General features: G+C 38.8%; 1 protein-coding gene across 1 annotated transcript; it reads right to left on the reverse strand.

Moving 5' to 3' along the window:
- Positions 1 to 193: 193 nt before the first annotated feature.
- On the reverse strand, positions 194 to 18,229 carry TMF1 (TATA element modulatory factor 1). The gene is made up of 17 exons (XM_061362062.1): positions 17,958 to 18,229; positions 14,296 to 15,536; positions 12,551 to 12,654; positions 11,535 to 11,661; positions 10,468 to 10,573; positions 9,685 to 9,827; positions 9,064 to 9,230; positions 8,750 to 8,906; positions 8,174 to 8,266; positions 7,401 to 7,557; positions 6,969 to 7,161; positions 6,544 to 6,613; positions 6,367 to 6,459; positions 5,431 to 5,541; positions 4,642 to 4,788; positions 4,091 to 4,216; positions 194 to 3,234 (listed from the first exon to the last, which is right to left on the reverse strand). The coding sequence occupies exons 1-17, from the start codon at positions 18,097 to 18,099 to the stop codon at positions 3,091 to 3,093; spliced, it is 3,321 nt and encodes a 1,106-aa protein (XP_061218046.1). The 5' UTR covers positions 18,100 to 18,229; the 3' UTR covers positions 194 to 3,090.
- Between the last annotated feature and the right edge of the window lie 267 nt (positions 18,230 to 18,496).

Here is an 18,496-nt window from a genome sequence, read left to right on the forward strand (position 1 = left end):
GCTTATAAATAAACCAGCCTCTCACACCTCAACACCCGTAGCAGCGTAGGAGTTTCACTGATACTTGTAATTCTAAATTCAAACTGCATGTATCTTCTGACTTGAGCAGTATTCTTTTATAGCACCTGGTTCATGCACATCTACCCCTCACAAAACTATGTTTAAGTCTTTTTCTCAAGAGAACCAGAGCACACTCTTAGCACAAAGTTTTATTTCACCCTGCCCCATGCTTTTTACAGTTTTATACACATTTTACAACTAGAAAGCCAGGGGTCCAATTTAACCGTGGGACAACCCATTTCATTCCATACTCAGGATCATTATAGCCCTTCATAAAACATACATATATGAACTGCAACAAACTTGGAGAATGACAAAAAAAATAAAGAGCAAACCTTACATATGAACATGTAGGATATTGAACATCATCTCCTGCATCTATCAAGGATGCAGCAGTGCCCCAAGAAGCGAGTACCAGTGCATTCTACACCTCATCCAAACCCACTGACCCCACGTTCCATTACTTCCCACAGACTGAGAAATAAGCCCTCTCTACAGAGTATACATTGAATAAACCTTTAGATAGCATTACTTCACACTTGCATATGCAGTGAAATTGAGGTATAACTTAGTTGCTTTCAGAAGGAATATTCTAAACCAATACATTTAAACAGCACCAGACCCAACTCCTTTCATTTTGCAATCTCAGTAGTAGCAATGACCTTAAGGTGGCCAAACAGACATTAATGTTTCTTCAAAACAAGCATCCAAGATTTATACCGAAGATGATTCAACCAGATTACAAGTCTATGTTAGCACTTTGTTCTCTAAGGCTTTGATGATGAAGACACCATAGGCCATCTGATTCTCATGTGATAGTAAAGGTTGCATTGAATGAGAGTAAGAATCAAAAAACAGTCAGTATAACTATTTACATCTACTTTTGTAAAATTAAAAATCTAGAACTCTGACAACCGCTTTTGTACCTAAACCACTTAATGCTGACTGCATGTTAAAAGCTCCTATTTACCTAAGCTCTTCTAGAAAACCCAAGATAGCCACAACTGTACCTGTGTCAGACCTGAAGCTACTCACACCTTACATGGGAAATGTTACCTTTAAAAGCACTGGCAGCAATAGATAAATTCCTTAAGTGCTCTATTTGTCTATCAAGACTGTAACAAAATGGTCAAAATCGGTATTTTACTGATTCACTGCAGTAGATAAAAGCTGAATAGGATTTCTAACCTTTGAGCATCGTAACAGGTTGGGTTTGGTTTTTAAGAAAAGGCTGAACATCTCACATTTGCACATCATAATTCCAGCACCTAGCAAATCAGTAAGTTCCAACAAGTGATTTTATATGTAGTGGGGTTTGGGGTTTTTTGGGGGGAAGTGGGAGTTGAAACTTAAAGTGATCAACCATGCTTCAAATATGAAGGCAAAGTGTTAAATTCTGAGCTTTTAGAAGAAAAATGGTTTTGAAGAAAAATGGTTTCCACAACTGAAATGAAGGCAGTAAAAGGGCAGCTCCTTCCTACCTCCCCATGAAAAGAAGAGAAAAAGGGTTTCTATGACAAATAGGGGGTTAAGACAAATTTTAGTGTTCTTGCTCTCTGGCTTTATGGAAATCTTCAGAATGCATACCTGAACCTCAAACTGAACGAAGCTTTTCCATGAACATACCCTTGCCTGTGTAACTTCAGTGACTGATGGTTCTCACAGTGAGGAATAAATTCCCAGCACTCATAGAAACATCGTATTACTGAGCAGCTCTTCTCCAGAAGCAATTTCTCATCATTCACATCCTTTGTCTCTCTCTCAGGCCACTGAACACATAAGCAGGAACAGACTTCTCTAACACAAATTAGAAACTGCACAGATGTGAAAAAAACCCTCTCCCAGTAGAGGCAATGGTATGATAACCAAGGAATTTTGACTGCTGAGTAGCTCACCAGAGTACCCATCATGGCTACAATTCTGAGATGCAGTTAAGTATTTGCTGTCTGGAATGCAGAGAGGAAGACACAAGCGTCTTCCCCTGATTCTCAACATTCCCAAGGGACTAATTCAAATGTTTCCTTAGACATTACTGAAAATGCAGCTAAGCTTCAAGCCATGTGGATGCTATTTGACCAGTACCTTGCTCAAGGAATGGCATGAGAAATACGTTGCATCCACTGGAGACTTATATGAAAACTATATTAAGTCACAGTACAATTTTGCAGCAACTTTAAACCGTGCCACTTACATACAAGGAACCATGAGAGCAGCAGCAAGTAACAGAAAGAAAAAATAACCCTCATTTTCTGCATTCTTCTGAACTGTCTTAACTACTGCTAAAAAATCAGCATCCAAACCTAGAATAAATACTGAATAGTTCAGCTTTCTGATGTTAAACACATGCAAGTTACAACCAGAGCTGCTGTCTCTAGACAGCTCATGAGACAACACAATATGCAAGATGAAGATGTAAGTTATAGTCTCATCTGAGCCTCAGGCTCTGCTTTAGAGGACTCAGTGTAAAATAGACTAATCTGATTTGGCTAAAGGCAGAGAATTATCATCCTAAGGTTAAGATGTTGCAAGTATGGGTTTTCCTGCCATAAAAACATCTATCAGTTCTGCTTCAAACAGCAAGCCACTGCTATTTTGTTATTAAAAATTAACTGATGAGGTTTTAGAAAAACTCCTATTAAGAACACTTAAGAAAAACTCCTAATGTCATTTTCATAGATACAGAGTTTATGAATCAAGGGCTGCTTTAGTAAAACTCCTGCCTTCCAGTGCTGTCTCATGAGGTAACAATCATCATTGCTGCTACTGTTTACAAGTAAAATGATCCACCCATCAGCAGAAACTTAAATAAAGGGATGACTGAAAAAAAAATTAAATATTGTACAAATAATTTAACTGCAGACAGTACAAGACACTTGAAGCATTGATTTTTGTCAGCATATGAACTCTATTATATAGTAACATTTTCTATAATACAGTTGGGTTTTTTACAAGACATTTAAATTCAGCATTTACATAAACAATTATCTTTACAGTCTGTTATCATATAATGTTAAAGAGTTCCAGCAGGACTTAATTTTGTCTCTGTTTTAAAAGTTCATCTATCTGAGTCTTGTACATGTTTTTCACATCTTCGAGGTCTAGCCGGAGTTCTTCAGCTTCCTCTGCTTTCTCTCCATACATCTGAAGAATTGTGTTGTATCTTTGATCCAGATCCTGCAAGGACATGTTGTTTGTTATCTGACTATTTTTCACCTTTAAGAAGTTGCTGCTATGGTAATGTTTTACACTACTAGGGAAAACAAGTGTAGTGTTATGTTATCAAAGTATAAATACTTTAGAGTGAAGCATAGAGTAAATGCCTCAAAAAACCCTTTATGTTTTGACTCTCTGAACATGGCTAAATTTATACTCCAGATATAAGAGGAAGACTTTCCAACAACAAAGATCCTTGATGATGAAGAATTAGTGTGGATTCAGACAATGTACTGAAACACCTTGAAATTCAACTATTATAAGCATTAAAACAGTAAGTAAACAGCCAACAGTTTTACTACAGGAATAACCACATTTAGTAAAGTGTTTCACTGGGAAATCTAATATTCTGTATTTATAAAACAACTACAATTTCCAAAATTATTCCAAAACTATTTCCAGTATTTAAGTTCCTACACATTCAGAGGATCAAAATATCTGTCTATTACTACTGCACAATCATTCATCTGCATCAATCTCTAATAAATCCATGCTATTTATCAAAACAGCCCCTTTACTAAAAGACCACTTCCAGACTTCAGTGAGATAAACAAAAACCCAAAGTTCTCTCCCTGATAGAACATGCAATCTTACGCACTACACACGTTTCTAACAACTGCGTTTTGAAGTGACTACTTAGTCATGGAGGAGGCATTTTCGCATTCTACTACATAAAACTCCCCACCAGGCTCTTCAGGCATTCATGACTAGGGACAGACTTGAATATAATCCTAAATCAACAGGGGTATTGCTAAGAAAACACCACAACTACAAATATGCCCATTTTACATCAGACTTCCAATAAAGATACACTTACCTTTAACTGGGCACGTAATTTTGGTATTTCCTTTACTTTTTCTTCAAGTTCATCATTTTGATTTGTTAATTTAACCAGTTCTTCTGCCATTATTGATCGAGTTTTCTCAAGGTTTACAATTTCCAGCTAAGATAAACACTTTAACAATTAGGAGGAAAGAACTTATCATATTTATAAAACACTACATCAAAGTATTTTGATATGGTAATTAAGGCGTTTTCTTAAGCCAGCACCTTGGGAGCGCTCAAATCTGACCAGTGGTTTGGGATTTGCTCTTTTGCAGGCAGACAAATTAAGTTTTCTGGATAGGTCCTTGTCAAAACAAAAAAGGAAGCATGAAATTCTTTTCTTGGTCATCCCTACACATACCTCCAGTGGCTGTTTTGGACATGACAATAACAGAATTGTCATGAAAGGGAAACAGTGAATGCACTCTACTGTGGGGAGAGGAGCTGAGCTTCTTGCATGTAAAACCAGCAATATAATACTGACTGCATTAGTGTTTACACTTAAAAATTATGTGTTCTGTTATGTACAAATAACTACAGTACCTGTAGATGTGAAATCTCTCCTTCTCTTAGTTTTAGCTGGGATTGAAGGTTTTCAATTATACTTGAACCTGCTCCCATCCTTATAGCGTCATAAAGATTGCTCCCACTAGTAGCTACTGGCCCAAAGGAGTGATCATGAGGATCATCCTACAAACAGAAGGTTAGAGAAGCTTAAAATCAGACAAAAATGTGCACACTTTGGAATCTTCCTTGTCCTGAAGTACTGCATCATTTAAGGTTTAAAATTATACTGCTAGTAGGCAAATATTTCAATGCTTGAAGCTTGGTTTTAAAACAAAAGTTTAAGGTGAATAGGTACAATCTGAGATAGCTCCTTAGTGGCCAGTTCTCGTGTCACCTATACAACTTCCATTCGATGTGGACATCGATAACTATCCACAGGAAAGCAGCAGATGCAATAGACTCCACAAAGACCACAACAAGCTGTGATACCACCTCAGAGCAGGGTTGTGCCCTAAGCCAGGATTCCTACTAAAACTAAACCAATTGATTTGACTCCTACTAGTGTTAGTAAGTTCTTCTAGATGTGAGCTCAGCACCACCACACATATAATGTTACCCTGCAATAAAAGCTGTAGTTTCACATTGTCTTTCACAGATGTTTTAATATAACAGACATAAGCAGGTTTTAGATGTTTCCGCATAGGAATTACCTTGTCTAAGGTCAATATACATTTTTTACATTAATAAAACTTCCTAATGAGAAAAGAAAGCAATCTGTAAAAAAAAAAAAAAAAAAAAAGCACCAATATAATTGATAGATGATACCTGAGAGAGGAAAGATGTCTGAAGTCCTGCCATGTCAACTCCACTTATGGAACTAGAACGTGACATAGTTGGGGTACTCGAAACTGTTTCAACTGTAAATGACTTTCGATCCTTCAGAAACACCCACAAAACATCACCAGTGAGATAAAAAACAATCGTTACAAGATGGTGAAAGACAGATTCCGTGAAGGATTAAGTGCCCTTTTCCACCACCACCACATAGAACACAATGTGACAGATAACATTTCCCCTTCCCCCATCCCTAAAACATGAAAGTTTAACAATGAAGAATTTCTGTGCTACAAACACTTAAAGCCTACGTTCAGTTTTTCCTCAGAAAATGAAGACAAGTTGCAAATCACATCAAAGGATTCTCTTTAAAGTAGCCAGGGGAGACTCAGAGGCAGTTCTGTATGTCCAAAGTTATCACAGGAATGTCCTAAACCCAGAAGTATGTCTCCTTTTAGAATTTTCTTTGGGTTTTTTTTATTCTATGAATTAAATTCCAAGATTTCTCACATACTAATACTTTACTGGTACACTTCCAAATAGAGTAACCTCCTTGTACTGGCAGTATCTGAAAGTATGCTAGCCTCTGAAGGACAAAGCACTTAGATTTTAGAACATGAGATGGTAAAAAACAGTAATAGAAAGAGTTTTACTTAAGTATCAAGTGCTAATTAGCAGTAACAAAGTTACTGACTATTGAGGACTGTTCTGTGACATGTGACTTAGCTGGAGAGCAGGTAGTACATTATACATAGTCATGTGAAACACAAAGCAGGAATCCAGCCAAGTCCTTAAAGCCCAAGCTCAGAGCACACACTGTACTCCTCTAAAGTGCACTTTGCTGCTTGTGACAGTTTTAGGTTTCATATATCTACTAAAATAATGACAGTATCAATAAGATTGAACTGAAATGTTAGGTTTTGGTACCTTCTCCTTTGCTGCTTCTTGCACATAAAGTGCCTTCTTTCTTTCCTGTTCAACTTTCATCTTCTCCATTTCTAACTGAGTAGCCAGAAGTGTCTACAACAATAAATACAGTCTGTTAAACCTCCTGCTACCTAAGATTTCAACAGTAACACAGATTAAACGTGAAGTAGGCAATACCTTTTCTTTCTTTGCATCTTCCAAGGTTTTTGCATACTCATCTTTGAGCCCTTCTAGTTCAACCTCATACCTACATTGAGGAAAGAAAAGAGGCAGAGAAAGTCATTAAATAAGCATTCGGTGTTTACTTTAGATTTATATGCTTCTAAAACAAACACAGCTTCAAGACTTTAAACAGTATAAAAGTAACATGCTTTAATCTTTAGCATGCAACAAAATACCCCTAGCAAGTTGGGCAACTCTACCAACAGAGGTCAACGTTTTGCATAGCAGCACTCAAAAGAGCCTTCCATAGTAGCAAAAGAGCCTTGCATAGTAGCACTCAAAAGAGCCTTCCAACTTCCAAGGAGATCTGATGTAGACAGTTACACAAAACAAGGCTTACTGCACTTCACTATAATTTGTTAACCAAAAATGCAACTCACCTACTGTTTTCATTTTCCACTTTCTTCAATCTATTTCTCTCCACTTCCAGCTGAGCCTGAAGACGTGTATTTTCTTGCCTTAAACGACTATTCTGAGATTCAGTAGAAGACATCTGAATTTTATTAGAAAGAAGTTCTTCTGTAGCTGCCCGTTCTCTCTCAGCAGCTGCTGCTAGAAGAGTTTGAGACTCACCTAATATTAAGTCAAGAAAAACATGAAATTTAATTTTTTTGATCAAACATCTAGAGGACGTGTCCAAGAATCTTGACAAAATACCCCACACACCATCTCCTTACAGGAAGGCATTTAGTGCTCATCTCTCTTGATCCGCCATCTGCACTTTGGACAAGTGTTAAGCCCTTTTCAGTTACCTTCAGCTATCTCACATCTCCAAGAGCCTCACAGTTCAGTAAAAGCTAAAAACATCTTACCAAGTCTGTCAGAAAGGTTCTTTTCAAGCTTTTCCCATGCAGAGGTTTGTGCTCCCAGCGTGGCTTGCAGGTTTTCTATCTGCCGGAGAAGTGGCCGTGTAGCTGATGTAACACTTTGACTTAGTTCTTGGTTCCGGCTCTCTGCTTCTTGGAGTCTCTGAAATCACAGATTAATTATATTTAAGCTTTAAAATCATATGATAGATTGAAAAATTAATACAGAATTCAGCTAAACACAGAGCAGTTGCTTTACATTCCAAAATTACTGCTTTACAATTGCTTTACGCTTTAATATCCATTTGTTCAAATTGTAATAAAGTATGAAATTCCAAGATAGAAGCTTAAGATTTTTAGACATGTGATGGAGCAACAGTCCAAAAATATCCAGTCCTCTGGACATCTCTTGAAACATTTTGGCAGCAATCTATCTTCTGAACATTAAGAACAGTAAAAATATTCTGAGAAACAGCTACAGAGTCTTTCAAAACGTATATGCTAGCAATTTTAGAGGTCTATCACAAACGTAACAGCTTATACTAGAAGGACAGCATTCCACTTATGAGCCATCATAAAAAAATATGATTTTGGTTTCACTATGTGACTAAAAAAACATTTTTTACATTTTCATTGTTATTCTACAAAGGACAAATATCGCAGGTAACAGGAAGACCAAGCCTCTCTTTCAGGCTATTAATGTCACCACAGCATTTTATTTTCAGTTTTTAGAAGCCCTCCTTGCAAATACAATTTGGATCACCTATTTGCTATAGTACCTGTTGTAATTCACCAATTTCCTGACGTAAATAGTCTTCTTTCCTTGCTGCCTGCTGTTCTGCACGTTGCAGCGCGAGCCTCAGGTCCGCCACCTAAATAAACAAGACATTGTCACCAATTTTTTCCAGAAGTTATAGTACCACCTATTCACTGCTACAGTCCTGTACCAGTTTAAGCACTGCCAGACAGGTTATGTCTCTTCACAAGGTAAGGCTTAAGTTTTGCATGCATATAAATATTTACACAGATTTATCTACTATTGCAAATTTTGTCTAACTAAATGCCTTGAACTTTGCATCATGGTAAGAGCACTACAAACTCAACATAGAGCCTCTCCAAATACATTCATTTAGACAAATTAAATGTATTTTTAAATAAAATGAATACTTTGAAGCTTAGTACAACTACCACTAGGCTGAACAAGTTAATAGGAAAGATATCCACTGGGTATTTGCTAAGTACACAAACACAAGTTCCTCCTTATACTGCATCTGATTCATTATGTCAGGTGCACACACCATGCAAACATTCATTTCTTTAATGACAAAGTTTTATTCACTGCATTTCGGACTCACCTGAATTGCCAAAGCTTCTTGTTGCTGCCGAGCCTCCTCTTGGGCCTTCTCCAGAGCTAGCCCAAGCTCTTCCTTTGCCTTCATTTCCCGACTTAGGGCTGCTTCTTGTGCCTCACTGTCCTTTGTAGCATTAGCTTTATGAAGATCTGCAAGTTCCCTAGGGAGAAAAAAAAAAAAAAAACAAGCCAAAATAAAACAATGCATTTACAGTTTACACAATGCCAACAGTGACTTTGCAAACAGCTTTACTTTATATTTACATTTCACAAAAACTGAATGTATGGTTGAAGAAGGGCATGCAAATATTTGCTTACTTATATGCACTGTCAAGTGCTGCCTGGACGCTTCTGTTGCGTTCTTCAAGGTCTCCCACTTCTGCCTGAAGTTTAGCAAGATCCTTTTCTTGTCGCTCCACAACACTGTTTAGTTGTTTAATGCTGTCCCGATGTTGCTTCTCAAGCTCTTCCTTGCCATCAAGCACCTATTAAGAGTGCAAACAAGAAGCATGAGACTAATCCCAGTAGAAAGGGTACACAATGCCAACCAAGGACAATGTCAACTGTGGCAGTTGTCAGACTGGGTCTCCTGCTTGTTTAGTCTTTATTCAATCACTGAACAAGCAAGGAAACCCTACCCAAATTTTGCTGGTATAGGTTTTCCAACTAAAATTTCATGTACTGAATCTGGTCAGCCCACCTGATAACCAGCAGTGCAAGTGCAAACAAGCAGCTGGAAAGACATACATGACCTTAGTTTTAAACTGCTCTGAAAACATATACAGAGATCACACCCCAGTGTTCCAATAATATGAAACAGAGAAGCCTCCAAGAAAACAAAACAGTATCAATCAAGAACCTCCCCCAAAGGGCTACTCTGCAGATCACGGAAAAAGCTGGAAAAAAACCCAACAAGCCCAAAAGAAACAAACATCTCGCCTGTTTTAAATGCTGCAACTCCTCTTCCATCTCCTTAATCTTTTTGGTCTGTTTTGTGTTAATATTTTCTCTCTCTTTCTCTTTGGCTCTTAATTTCTTAATAATGGTGGAATTATGCAGCTGCTGTTTGGAAAGCTTTTCTCCTGTGAAAAAAGTTAACATTAAGCTAGTGCACATTGTTCTTATTCTATGAACTCTCTTTACTCACACCTCTCCCTGCTCTTTAATCCCATGAAAATACTAATCAAATGTGTATGGAAACACTTCTACATTTTTCCATGCAAGTTCTTACGTTTTAAATCTACCTTATCCCAAGATGACCTTGGTACACTAAGCTACACTGAGAGAAGATGGGCAATTAAAGGCTTTGAAAGTAAAGCAAATGAACTCACCACTATCGGGGAAAAAAACCCAAACCAAAAATGGCCTGTTCATTTAGTGACTGCATTTTGTTCCAAACCTAAATGGCATTAAGGGAGACACTGCAGAAATGCCCTGAGCAATTCCCTAGTTAAATTTCTGATGAATGGAACACTCAGTGTTGCGCTGCATGCTGGTTTTATCTCACAGCACCTTTTCGTGCACACTGCAGGAAGTACCCCCTAGACATCGGTATTTGACTGATGTTGTTCTTTGCTATTAACTAAGTCGTTCAAATGTTCAGAAACATCTAACATGCTTCATAGGTTGTCTTTTTCCCCACATAAAGGATGCTCATATGTGAAGGCAGCACGTTTCAAAATATTCCACAAAGTTTTACTACTGAAATACTTTAATTCTCACCTTCCTCCATTAATCCTTTGATTTGTTCTTCTTTTTCTTTGAGCAATTCAGCAGTTTCATTGGTATTAAGTCTAGTTGCCAATTCTTCTTTAACAGTCTTCATTTCCTAAATAATAGGATAAAATACTTAGGATCATTTATTAAAATATATTTAGGGAGGAACACACAGTAAGTTATTGATCACCTTTTCTTTCTCCACTTCCTCTCAAAAGAATTTTCTCTGAAAACAATTTAGGTTGGAAGGGAATTCTGGAGATTATCTGATCAAACCAGATTGGTTAGAGCCTTATTCCATCAAGTTTTAAAGCCTCCAAGGACTGAGACTCCATAAAATCTCTGTATAACTTGTTCCAACTCCTCCTTTCATTTATGTTTCTGTACTTTAAACTTTCACAATACAGTAAAAACAAGCTTCTATTCACACAGACATATCAGATCATTTTTCTGTTTCAATGTACTACTGTGCAAATATAGTGACAGAAACAGTGACCAAACAACTGTTAAAAATGTGGGTTTTTTTCCAGTTGCAGACTGGAGTTTGCTTTTTGCAGACTAGCAATAAGATCAAGAAATGTAATACTGCCATACCAGGTCAAGAACATTTAAACTCTATAAACTTTGCTGCTGCAGACTTCTTTGCTCATTCCAAACCAATCTGTCATCAGTCATTAATTTTCCTCCCGGTTAATCCTCTAAAGAAGCCAATCTCTTTCTTCTCCACCTCTCCACATCCCCACGCCATTCTTCTCCCTTACCCCAATGCAAATGCCTTACAGGTACAAGGTAAATGAGAGAAAATGTTAAAACCTTCTTCTTCCCAAACCAGACTAACTTTGACTTCACTGTATTCCTTAACTTGATTCACAACATGGCTGCAGGAATTTATGTGTCAACACAAGGAAACAACAAGCAGTCTGGAAGGCTAGAATCAGCTTACAGCTGTACTAATACCGTGAGACAGCACCTGTTGGTCACATGCTTTTCCCTAGCTTAATTTCTTATTAATTTACCTCAAGAAATGTGTGTCCTAAAATAAAAAAATTAATTTCACTATGAAGCCAAATTACCTTTTTAGCAGCATCTCGTTCTTTGCAGGCCAGCTGGAGCTTCTTCTCAGCATCAGCAATCCGCTGAGCAAACTCCTCTTTGAGAGATGAAAGGCTACTGCTCTCTTCTTTCATTCTAAACATTTCACTACATTTAAAATTCACATTTCAGAACAGTTGCATGATTATGGGACATTCCAAGAAGTTTGCAACATCTAAGTTTGCAATTATCCTAAATGCATTTATAAATGTGTTTCGTTTTGTTTGTTTTAATGTTAACCAGAAGTCAAAAAAACCCACATCCATATTAGAAGTACTAATCAAAGATCTTCATTAATTCAGTAATTTACCCATGAAAGTAATTAAATGTTTTATCTACCTTAAATGCTTTGCCCCTTAATCAAGTTCTATCTGATTAACCATAGTCTGGATCATATACAAGGCAAATGATTAAATGTATTTTTAAGACCAATTTAGTCATTAATAACTTCACATATTATCTGTACATTTCTAAACTTGGTATTTCATCAGTAAACTAACTGGTAAACCCAACTTTTGTTTTATTTTCCCTTTTAATTTTAACAGAATTAAATAATCAATTCAGGCTTTTCCCTACAACCAGCCACACTTCCACTGCTTATATTTTAGTTGGCAAATTACTCAGTAAATCTGGTTCATCCATCTGTATCAGAAAAGTCAGTCTCCCTTAATAGCTGAATCTAGTCTTAAAACAAAGACCTTTATTAAAAACCAAGACTGACTCTACACATCTGTTTGTCATTCCAATCCTTACTTACTGAAAAACCTTTCACTAGCCTCATCCCAAAAGAGATTTTGGCCCCAAGAAACAATGTGTCTTCAAAAAAAACAATCCCATCACAGCACATGCAATCATTATTCCCACCTTTCCCAAACAGTGCACATCCCCTGCAACCTTTGTTCTAGTTATACAGCTACTTGTTTTACAATATTGTCTAGCAATTGCATTACAGTAAAATTACAGCTACACCCACTACTGTGTGTATTTTCATACTTACTCTTTTAGGTTATCATAAGCTTCTTCCAGGCATGCCTTTTCTTTACTAGTACTTAATAACTGTATTTCCCTCTTCTCCAGTTTCTCAGTTAATGAATCAATCATCTGGACAATGTTTTTAAAGATAAAGATCAGATGAATGGCACAATTAAAACATAAGAGGGACAGGCTTCCCCTGTCCCCCCCTCTTCCCCAAGACTATTTAAAGCTGAACTTGTCAATGTTTTTAGGAATTAAAGGTAAAAGTCACTGAAGATTACCATGTTTCTGCCACATTCATTTAGAACTAAGCAATATCTAAACAAAAGACAACCTATACAACTAGAGGTAACATTAACCATTAAGACTCCCAGTGCTCTTTGCACCACTCTTTACAGAATCACAGAATAATTGACATTGGAAGGTCTCTTATGTGAAAAGTTAGCGCACATTAGCAAAATAGCATCAGATGAGGGAAGAAAACTTTCAGAATCAAGAGCTCTTAGATCACACCATCAATATAATTTCTTAATACTAAATTTTGTAAAGCTAAATACAGAGAAATAACACACAAACATATGTAAATATGATATAAACAAATGAAACATATTCTCTAAGTGTAGCTTAACATGGCCACTGAAAGACAGAATTTACACGGGTCCATTATTACTACTGTGCACAATGTGTAACCATTTACATTAGGAAAACTTAGAGATAACTGTTCATAGAGCTCCTTAAAGAATTTACACTGACATTCTGTATAATTTTCACACAAAAAAAATGCCTTCCTTAAAACACAGACTGCATTGGGGTTTTATGAACTCCCATAAGCAATTGCTTTTCCCTTATTACTACCATAAGCAGCATCAGTATTGCAAACACGCCTAGAGCGTAAGGCCATCCATACCACACATCAGGCACACAGACTATGAGCAAAGCAGCATGTGAAGGAACAGAACAAAACATAGGTCAAAAGAGCTCAAATTAAAAATAGGAATAGAGGGACAGGAAGGTGACAAAGGAAACGGAAGAAAGATAGCGCACACAATACACTGGGAGAACTGGACAAAAAACACTGCTTCAAAGCTATAGTTTTAGCCTTCCATACACTTGAGTATCCTACTTTGCCACATTTGTAGTTGTCTATCTAAACTAGCCATACAAATTTCTTTTAATCTACTCACTATTCATAAGTATGCTTATCTTCTTCATTAACAAGCCTAGGGCACCTTCTCTTTAAAAGTAAAGATTATTTCTGCTAAAAGCAAACATTAATTTACCAGTAAAAAGGTCTTATTTACACTAACCACTGATATCCTCAAAGAACATGCATAATGTCCTGCAATGTAATCAGATTTTGACAGTTTGTTAAGTCTGGTGGGACTACAAAATATTATCTTGATTATTGCTGAAATCCTCAAGGCTTGTAGTTTCATGATTGAAATCTAAATACTCAAAGGAATCTCTTCCACCTTTCACACCAAAGAATTAAAATAACACATTTGATCTATCAAGGCTTCCTGTTTGCTAGTGTTACTCATGATCTACAGCAATGACAACTAGATGGATTAGGCGAAACCCAAAATGATCTGCCCAGAAAATTCACCAGTATTATTCCACTCCAGAATACCAAGGACAGTTTTTTATGAGGTAAGGTAGCTCAGCATCAATTACTTCATTCAAATAAGGTGCAGCTAAATACCTGTGTAGGGCAGGAGCTTCATTTGTAATTAAAGAGTGTGATTGCAAAACATATTTTGCAGTTACCTTTTTGAGTTTTTGCTTTTCAGTGTCCTCTTCTGACGCTTCATCAGCAGCATCCAGCTGCAGCTCTGTCTCCTCTTTCACAACTTGCTCTTCAGCAGTTTGCACAGCAGCAACCAAAACATCTGGCTGCTCAGAGTTAACAGGGGTCGCACTTCTCCCACTCTCTTCCATCTCAGCTTCCTCAGCATGTAAAACAGGAGCATCATCCAAGTTTTCAGATGTGTTTTTCAGGGCATCAGCCATTTCTGTCTTTGGCGCAGAAGGGCTGACAGCGACAGATGCTGAAGCAGAAGCCCTGCCTGATAACTCATCATCTGAATTTATTTCACTTACACTTCTACTATCTAAAGACTGTACACTAAAGGAATCAATTCTTTCAAAAGCATCAGAAGAGCTGCAGCTCTCGGTCATTTTTTGAAAGTCATCTAAACGATTATAATCTGCACAGGCAGACGTAGATAAAAGCTGAAATGATGTTTGCATTAAATGGAGACTGGATTTTGAATCTGCAGCTTCTTGTCTCGAACTTACTGAGCTCTCACTTATTACACTTTCATGGTCCAGAACTTCAATATCACTAGTTGTGGATGTCCCCGAGGAGAAAGTGCTAACGGGAGGTGAGGGTGTATTGCTTTGCCTGTCCTCAGTCTTTCGCTCCCGGGTTTCCAAACCCGTGTCTTTTGTACCTGCATTAAGAGGCTGCAAAGTGCTATCTGGTGCACTTCCTGTTCCATCCCCTTCTACACTGGATTTTTCATTTATAGGTTCTTCAGGTACTTCCAAATTTAGAGCAGACACCTTTTTGTCAGTAACTTCATTTGTGCTTTCTTCATGCTTAACATTAGATTCAAGCACAGAATTCTCTTCTAACTCCTCCTTGGGAACATCAAGGTTTTTCAAGTCTTCCAGGCCAGCTACAGAGGAATCCTTCACTTCTGTCTCTGTCATCACTGGTACTTCCACCTGACTGGGGTGCTGAGGCTCCTTTAAAGTGCTTTTCACCTCCTCTTTGGGTCGCTGTGATTTGGCTGGAGGTTTGGACACCACTGGATTTTTCTGTATGCTCTGAACATCTGTTGGAGAGAGAAAGGCACTGAAGAAGCTTTCAGATTCGTCTACTACCGTCCTCCTCACTGGCTTAGTGATTGCTGTTGGTGATGCTGGCTGATTCTGTGGTTCTGCATTTGAACTTAAGCCCCAGGAAGATGTATCCCATCCTCCACTTATGAGAGAATTTGTTCCTAGAACAGTGAAAAAAAAAAAAAGATAGGCAAAGAACACTTAAAATGTATTATTTTGCAGTATTTGTAACTTTAGATACAACAGTTCAGGAAAAAAATGATTTTAATAACATTTAACTTCGAATGAATATTATATATCATCACAATTAGCACAATTTTCCTTACTAATTCCTTAAAAAGGTTGGAACTGATTTTTAAATAAAGCAAAAGAAGCTTAAGGGAGACACAAAGTAATTCTAAAATTTTAGGTGGACAAAGACACCTCTAGAAAGTAGGACCTAAACAGAACCAACTTGCTCCTTCCCTCTTAAACAGTAACTTAAGCAAAGACCGAAAGAAACCATACACAAAATACACTATACACAATCACAGTAAATTCCAAGAGTGACAATTTCAGAAAGAAGATGGAGAGAAGTGTCTAGGAAGGTGGAACAAGCAACACAGCATTCCTAAAGCAATTCTGAAGTCTATCTGGGCACAGAAAGCAAGAATTTCCTTTGCAAAGGGAAAAAGAGAGAAGGAATGTGGCCTCCGGCTCCCTGAAGTGAGAGAAGGCTGGGCAAAACAGTCCGTAAAACTGGGGCTTAAAAGGAAGTAATTATACAGATTACAAAGGGATGAAACAACTACTGGGTCTTAGAAGTTACCTGCCAGTAACAGATAACACAAACACTTTGCACACCATTACAGAAAACACGGGGAGAAAAAAAGCTTCAACTATCTGCAGAATTTACACTATAAGAGTTGTTCTTGCCCTTTCATGTTTTTCCTCACACACCAAGCAAGAGCACAAAGCTGACAACACACACTCTCAGCAGGCCAGCTGATAGTTTTGTTCTCCTGTGGAGAAATACCAAACTGGTCAGTTCTGAAGCTGCCCCAAGCTAACATCAACAGTTCCTATTGTATTTCTTGCAGGTTTTCCAGGACTTGTCAACAGCAAGGGTAATAAGAATTTCAGCATCAAATTTCAGCAGCATCCCAAGTAAGAAAGATAAATCAAAAAATAATATCCAATTTGATTATGTACCTACAAACATACTCTGGATAACATACTACAGGCTACTTCAAAATAAGCTTACTTTATACAGCAGCATCTATTAAAACCCACCGAGTTATAATACTTCAAGCAGACTACCACTATCAGAAACTACTGATAGCTGTTGGCCTCAAGATCCCAAATTCAGATAATTACTGCTCTCAGTGCCAAAAATACTACAAATATCTGATTCATTACTACCTTGTCCATGCACCAATAGCTTCAAGAAAAAACTCTGAGTGAACTGTAACACTCATTACATTTTGACCTCTTTCAAAAACAAATGCTTTCCCTTAAGAACAGATGCAGACTGATCATTGCTGCTTTCCTTATTAAGTACAGAACTGCTATATATGCTAAGGTATAAGTGAAATTGAAAACTGTTTTAGAAAAGTCTAAAGTTTTAAGAAACAAAACACAACACAGTCTTTATTATAAACAATTCCTATCACTTAAGATTACTCTGGACTACTGAAACGACTGCCAAGTCCCTGCTCCTGCAAACGGACAAAGACATAAAACCAGGCCAGAAACACTTTTGGTTGTTACAGCTTTCAATTTTCAGAAATCTAATTCTGCTGTGCGTATACCTGGAAACAGCCTCCTCCTACAAATAAATACATTTCTTCTAGATACAACTGCAATAAAGGCGTTGGTTCCAGATGACCTGGTTTCCTATCCTTTTCTTTGTTCATTCTTATCTTTAAAGTAGAAGTAAGATTCCAAGGAGAGGGCCCTTTCTTGCCCTTTCATTTCCAAACAGCAGCTCAGGACTGGTCACTTTTTTCAGGTCCTACATCAGCACACGTACAGACACTTCCTCATAACCAAACCATGACGATTCTCCCACCAACACATTCCTTTCTACAGATGTTAGAGGATTATGAACTTAACAACACTAAAATTGGAAACTTCATTTAGTTTAGAAGGACTAGACTTTCAGCTTTTACTGTCACAACGAATAACCCTATGCATGCCTCAGAAAAAAAGCGCAATTTTCCCTTTTTTTATTAACTAAGCGGGTTCTAACACCTATTAGCCCCTCAGCAAAGAAAAATACCGCCTTGAGAAATACAGGAATGAAGCCTAGTGCTGCCTATGCAACAAGAGCATGACACACTGGCCGCGATAGCCGGGTATGGCCTGTGCTGCCGCCTCCTCCGCTTGCTATCAGCTCTATACCCCCCTCGCCTGTGAGGGACGCCCCACAGCCGCTGCGGGAGGGCCGGTCAAGCCCGCACCACTGCAACCCCCAGCCGGGCTGAGGGGGGAAAGCGGGCAAAGAGCGAGCCGGCTCCGCCCCACTGCGGGGACAAGACGGGTCAGGCCGCCTCACATGGGGTCTAGGGCACGACCTGGGCCGCCCACCGCCCCACACTCACCGTCTCCGTAATCGGGGATGACGGCGTCTGGCCAGGGGGTCTCCTCAGCCTGGATGTCCAGCACCCTGTCGATAGACTTTTGGGCCTGCGACAGTGCCTGCTTGGCGAAGCTGGACAGCTGCGAGGCGTTGAACCAGCTCATCCTCCGGGCCCGCGCGGAGGCGGCGGCACCGGGCCACAAGCAGAGAGCCGGCAGAGCCCTCGGCCTCCGGGCAGGCAGTGGAAGCGGGCCCCGCCGCCAGGCTCCACGTCGCAAACAAGGCCGCACGCAGCCGCGCTCCGGCCGCCGCGCGTCAGGAGGGGCGGGCCCAGGTTGCTGGCATGGCGGCGGGGCCTGCTCGGCGCATCACCGTCAGCGGCTGAAAGCGCAGCTTTGGTGCCCGGTTCTTCAGCTGCTCGACGCAAACAAGGAAGAAGGCCGTTCTCTTCTAGACCTCAGCTCACTGCTTTAAGCCCCACAGCTTACGTGGGGCCGTTTCACCCTTACAAACGTGCGGCTGCTGGTTAAGTATCGGTGTCCCCGAGTTCAAGCACAAGGC

This window comes from Neopsephotus bourkii, unplaced genomic scaffold (assembly GCF_033783945.1).
Source record: "Neopsephotus bourkii isolate Nb327-2 ecotype Australia unplaced genomic scaffold, CSIRO-AGI_Nbou_v1 NB_1080, whole genome shotgun sequence".
In the NCBI taxonomy this organism is placed as follows: domain Eukaryota; kingdom Metazoa; phylum Chordata; class Aves; order Psittaciformes; family Psittacidae; genus Neopsephotus; species Neopsephotus bourkii.

Bases quoted from the DNA above. Each gene is read 5' to 3' on its own strand.
- TMF1 (XM_061362062.1), bottom strand. From the start codon at position 18,099: ATGAGCTGGTTCAACGCCTCGCAGCTGTCCAGCTTCGCCAAGCAGGCA. The intron at 5,542-6,366 runs GTACCAAAACCT...GTGTTTCTGAAG, and splicing joins AAGAAGCAGCAAAGGAGAAG to GATCGAAAGTCATTTACAGT. The intron at 4,789-5,430 runs GTATCATCTATC...TTCTGTTTGTAG, and splicing joins AGACATCTTTCCTCTCTCAG to GATGATCCTCATGATCACTC.